This window comes from Solanum dulcamara, chromosome 9 (assembly GCF_947179165.1).
Source record: "Solanum dulcamara chromosome 9, daSolDulc1.2, whole genome shotgun sequence".
Classification (NCBI taxonomy): Eukaryota; Viridiplantae; Streptophyta; class Magnoliopsida; order Solanales; family Solanaceae; genus Solanum; species Solanum dulcamara.
The window spans coordinates 1,346,772-1,352,204 of NC_077245.1; the positions used below are offsets into that span (position 1 = coordinate 1,346,772).

At 29.7% G+C, this 5,433-nt stretch overlaps 1 protein-coding gene across 3 annotated transcripts; it reads right to left on the reverse strand.

Annotated features, from left to right (window-relative positions):
- Positions 1 to 276: 276 nt before the first annotated feature.
- LOC129903037 (thaumatin-like protein 1) lies at positions 277 to 3,190 on the reverse strand. Of its 3 annotated transcripts, none has more exons than XM_055978513.1 (4): positions 2,950 to 3,190; positions 2,421 to 2,726; positions 1,917 to 2,286; positions 277 to 589 (listed from the first exon to the last, which is right to left on the reverse strand). In XM_055978513.1, exons 1-4 carry the CDS (start codon positions 3,017 to 3,019, stop codon positions 352 to 354), a joined length of 984 nt encoding a protein of 327 aa, XP_055834488.1. In that variant the 5' UTR covers positions 3,020 to 3,190; the 3' UTR covers positions 277 to 351. The 3 variants fall into 3 exon arrangements, with proteins under 3 accessions (XP_055834488.1, XP_055834489.1, XP_055834490.1); XM_055978514.1 differs by lacking the exon at positions 2,950 to 3,190 and adding an exon at positions 2,828 to 2,885; XM_055978515.1 differs by lacking the exon at positions 277 to 589 and having other exon boundaries at positions 1,913 to 2,286.
- Positions 3,191 to 5,433: the final 2,243 nt, after the last annotated feature.

A 5,433-nucleotide genomic window follows, 5' to 3' on the forward strand; every position in this document is an offset into this window, starting at 1 on the left:
TACATGAAACACCATTTGTTTTAAAATAAAATAAAATAAAAACACTATTTGTTATGAAACAGAGCGAGTACAAATTAAATAAATTTAGGAAAGCTAAGAACATCAAATTCAAATACAAATGTTCCTAAATGTTTTTTTTTTTAATTTTTAAAAAAAGGTATAAAGGCAAAAGTGAACACTGAAATGATAATTAGTACTTTGAAAATTTGCAAATTAAATCTCTATACATGTGAAAGTGAAACCCTAAAAAAAAATTATGCTTTACACGAAGGAAAAAAATTCATCAACCTTTTTCTACTTGAAATGAATATCTCAAGTCACCATGAAAATGTAGAAATTAGATTGGAAAAATTAAAATGTTAATAAAAAGTGAAGAAAAGAAAAGATAAATAATGCAATTTTAAAGTCAAAATAAGAAAATGTTGGTCGTGATGAATCCCCCGTCATAAAATCCGGTAACCATGAGCTGCCAAATGGAAATGGATCCTCCGCCTGACTAGAACTCGACCCGGACCCGGACCCGCCATTTCCGATCGAAAATCCTTTCCCATTGCCGTTCAAAGGGGAAGAATCTCTTGAAGATTTTTGACTGCAAAATATAAAGTCGTATGAGATTCAAATCTTACTCTAAATAATAATAATAATAATTCATATAATCAATCTCAATTTATTTAATTTCAGATTGAGACATAATTGTTGTTGAATGAAACTCACATTGTCAACATGCAATAATACATTAATTTGACATTCATTTACAAATTCTTTTAAACATTCTTTATATTTATTTCAATATACAATAACAATAACATACATACTCAGTGTAATTTTATAAGTGAGGTTTGAAAATGGTGGATTGGAGTGTACTCAGTTATACACCTATCGTGTGATGGTGTGAATTGTGATAGTAAAAAAACTGTTTCCTATAGATCATTGGTTCAATATGATAATTAATATAAGTTGGTCATATGAAATCGAAAACTTTATAGAAAAGCTTTCCAAGAAAATTATGTCGTTTGATATGATGCAATACTAACAAATTTATCTAGTGAAAAGAATAAAGTGCAAATGACCTTTGAGAAAAAAATAATCAAAAGAAGATATTATTTCATTTGTTCTACGGAAGAAAAAGGTGAAAAAAAGAAGAAGATAAATGTTTAAGATAAGATTACAAAATGAAGCCACTAAAAGATTCTCTATATTAGGAATTGCCAACTAATACTACTATCATTCTTTAATACTCTTTCTAATAGACTATTAATTTTCTTAATTAAAAAGTAACAACTCATCTAACAACCACGAAAATAGCTAATCACCCATCCTAAATAGTTGTCCCCCTCAAAAAATAAACTTGACAAATATATAATATATGTATATATTATGTATATTTATTCGATGTTATAAATAATTTTGATCAATGGCAAATCATGTAACTTCCACTAATTATTTTTTATATATAATTTACATTTAAAATAGATGTTATACCTTTTTAATGGTTTTTGTATAACACGACTAGTAGATAATGTCATATTCAATGAAATAATAAATACTGACTACGATTTAAATTTGCTTTCCACACAACCAAAAAAACAATACCGTTCCAAACTTCATCAAGAAGAAGATAAAAAAAAGTATAACTTGATATGCCCTAAAGATGTACAGTAATATCTACTCAGCCTTGTGCTACAATGAGCTTAAAGCTAGTTAGGAAAAAATAAAGGTATTTCCAATTACAAAAAAAAGCAATTTTGATTCAGAATAACACGTCATTATTACATACTTTTACTACTTTATGAATAAATCAACAGACAGCAACAAGGATCTAAAAAATATAAAAAGATGATAAAGTAGCAGAATAAAAATTGAATAATAATATTACAATAAAAATAATAATTAAAAAAAAAGCATTTTTCTTTTACCTTGTTAATGAAGGGCAGAATGTAATCGTATAATCAGCTCCGGTACACGTAAAAGTACTCGTAGGATCATCGTATGCGTAGCTATACGATTTTGGGCACGCGTTTTTGAACATTGCCGAGTAGCTGGACGGCTTACAGGTGGAAGGTGAACCGTACGCGCCGCTGCAGCAGTATTCAGGGGTACCAAATGCTTCACATGCACTCTTGCATGCTTGCCCATCCCCGACCCGTAACTCATCCGGGCACATTCGGTTCAAATCCTTTACGCAACCCGTCGTATCGCATGAACCCGACCCGCCAACCGCTTGGATTGCCATTGGCAAATTGTATCCATCAACTAAGCTAATATCGTAGAAATCTTGCTTCACACCTGTTGAAAATATATTTAAATAAATTAAAATTTAGTATGATAACTGAACGAGATTCTGAATTCAAATTTTACTGTTATTTATTATGATTACGTGCAAGTTTTTTAAATAAAATGATCATATAATTCAATGATACCTGAGAAAATAGTGAACTCCGCGAGGGTAGCTGGGGGAGTTGCTCCGGCACCATTGCATTCCATTTGGTTTGATCTACAATCGCCGGTGGCACAATTTCCTTGACCGGTGTTGGGGTCGAAATTACAACCGGTTCGACCCCAGATCCGACCCGACCATTGTTGTGGAGGTTGGAATACCCGTGAATCACCCGGAGCAAGCATGAACCCGGTACTATCCAGTTTGTCACTACCTGCATTGGCTAATATTCCGGGCCATACGTTGTAGTCACATCTGTTTACTAAATTAAAAGTAGTACCATAAACTCCTGAGGAAAAAAATTAATCCGAATTAGTACGATCGATAATAATGTGATAACAATAACATACTCAATGTAATTCACAAGAATATCATTCACGAGTATATCACCTTTATCCCTACCTCGTGTAGGTATACAAACTGTTTATGAAACCTTCAATAATATGATGATTATGTGAAATGCGTTAAATTATATTGCATATGTATATCTAAGTTTATAATATTGTACGTACCATTGTTGATGGAGAAGAAAATGAAGATGAAAAGAATGAAGGAAGAAGAAAATAATAATCTTGAGAACATTATATTTGGAGAAAAATATTGAATGATGAGAAACTAAGTGGATATATATTTTGTGTTGTGGTTTTTGTGTAGAGAGAAATTTTGAGAAGAGGAATTAATGAGAGGGAAAGAAGGAAGGGGTTTATGAGATGATCATAAAAGGCTTTAAATAGAAGAAGATTGATGGTGATTGGTGTTGGGTGTGTAATGTGTTAATAGTTAGTTGTAGTAGTACTTTTAATTAATTCCCCATAAAATAAACAAGTAACTGTGGTATGCTTCTTTTTGAAGTTTTGAAAAAGAAAAATAGGCTTTTGGTTTATATTTTTTGTCTTCTATTTGGATTCGCATTCAAATTCGACTAATCTGAATTGCCACATTCTCCGTAAAAAAAAATCTATATCAAAGACTCAAAATAGAGACTTCTAATTGAAGAAGGAGCAGTCTGATCTGCACCATATCCTTTGATAGTAAAGGGGATTTTGCTTATATGTGAATAAGCATGAGAAAGAAAACAGTTGTAGCAGTTAAAGGGTGGAAAGCTATGAACTGAAAGAGTGGAAATATGGAATATTATTGGAATGGATATTAAGTTATTTATATCTTTAGTATTATATATATATCACTTAAAAGATTATTTATAGATAAGTCCTTTTAAAATACAGAATTCATAATCGTGAAATTGAAATAAATTATCTGCTAGAATTGTTTAAATTATCCCGATGATACAAAAATTCTCTATATATAACATAATTGGAATGGAATATATATATACGCAATTTTGTTTTCCACAGTTATATATGTTATGCCAAAATGACCTAACAAATATTAGACCTCGCTTGTGAAACTACACTACTATATTATTGTTGTTTATCTATTTTAAAATGTAAATGAAAAAAATGAAGGATATGCCTAGTTTTGGTCTAGTCCCTTCTACTGAATATTTCCCTATTCCATTTTTTAATAAATTTCAGTGAATTTTTTATAAAATTATGAAAAACTATCACTAGATCTTTGTGTAACTGGTCCAACTTTAGTAAAGTTTTGTGTAGTAACTTTTATAGTAGGCTAAATCACATCGGTTAATTTCTCACTTTTTGCAACCAAAGCAACGTCGGTAGACAAAAACAACTAATTACGAACCAGAATTTTTATAGATCATTATCACATTCGACATAAAGTTTTCAATATATGAATCGAAGCTTTTATTAGTAAAAAAAAAAAAAAAAGATAAGCTAAAGTTTTCAAGATTTTGTCGCTTTAACCTAAAGGGTACTGGAAAAATGCTTTCGTGGAAAAAATAATTAGTTGCTCCTATGCATATATAAGATATTTTTATGTACCACCAAAGATTATGGTGGAGTGAAACATATATACTCCATTTTTATTTTGATGTCTTGAATTTAAGCTTTGTGTAAATCTTCTTTTATAGAAAACGTGTTAATTACCTTCAATGTGGGATCACTTTCCGATGCGAATTTGGATAGTAGTCATAGTAGAAAAATGAATATCGAATAAGAAACCAAAAAAATAAATAAGGAATGAGAATTTTTATATTATGCAAGTGTACAATGTGCATTAGTTAACACAAGGTTAAATATCATACTATTCTCCTCAGTCCCTTAATTTGATTTGACTCATCTCTCTAATGAGGATATATACTGTCTAATATTCTACCTAACAAAAGTTGAAGAAATTTTTTGTATTAAAGGAATAATGAAATAAAAACATGTCCAATATTATTTTCAAATGGAATTGGATTCTTAGTGGTCTAATTAATTGATTATACATCGTATGAGAATCAACGAGCGAAATGCATGCTTCCATGGTGTCCAATGATTTAAAATTAATCAAAAAGCCTAAGTGAAAACGATGTAGAATCTCAACCTAATGTACGTTAAAATCCCAAATTGAATTAATTTATTATTGTAATTAAGCAGTTAATTATAACTAAATTAAATCTGAGCAAGCTCGATTCTTATATATGACTGTTTGCAATCATATTATTTGTCCAGAAAAATAGTGCAAAAAGCGCTAATATCTCATACCATGCATTTTTCTATATTTAAAAATAATTTAATATGAATTTTCTCATTTACCTCTTCACGAGATGATTTATCGACATAAAAATATCTATAACTCAATTAAGACCAAAAATTTTGATATTCTTTTTTTTTTCTTTCCTTAAACTTTGTAATTAGTCAAAATGGATCACATAAATTGAGATGAACGAGTAATAGACTTCATAATTCTTGAATTCATTCTAGTAGTGTAAGCACTAAAACTTGGAATATTATTACTTCCTAATCCATAATTTATTACATCTACTTTCTATGGGTTGTAGTATAGTGGAACTAAGAACAAATAATTTTTGTTTAATAAATAAATAAACAATTCATTTTCTGAATTTGCTCCTTCGAAAAGGATTGGGCCCT

Bases quoted from the DNA above. Each gene is read 5' to 3' on its own strand.
- LOC129903037 (XM_055978513.1), bottom strand. From the start codon at position 3,019: ATGTTCTCAAGATTATTATTTTCTTCTTCCTTCATTCTTTTCATCTTC. The intron at 2,287-2,420 runs GTATCATTGAAT...TATTTTCAACAG, and splicing joins GGAGTTCACTATTTTCTCAG to GTGTGAAGCAAGATTTCTAC. The intron at 590-1,916 runs GTAAAAGAAAAA...TATATTTTGCAG, and splicing joins TTCTGCCCTTCATTAACAAG to TCAAAAATCTTCAAGAGATT.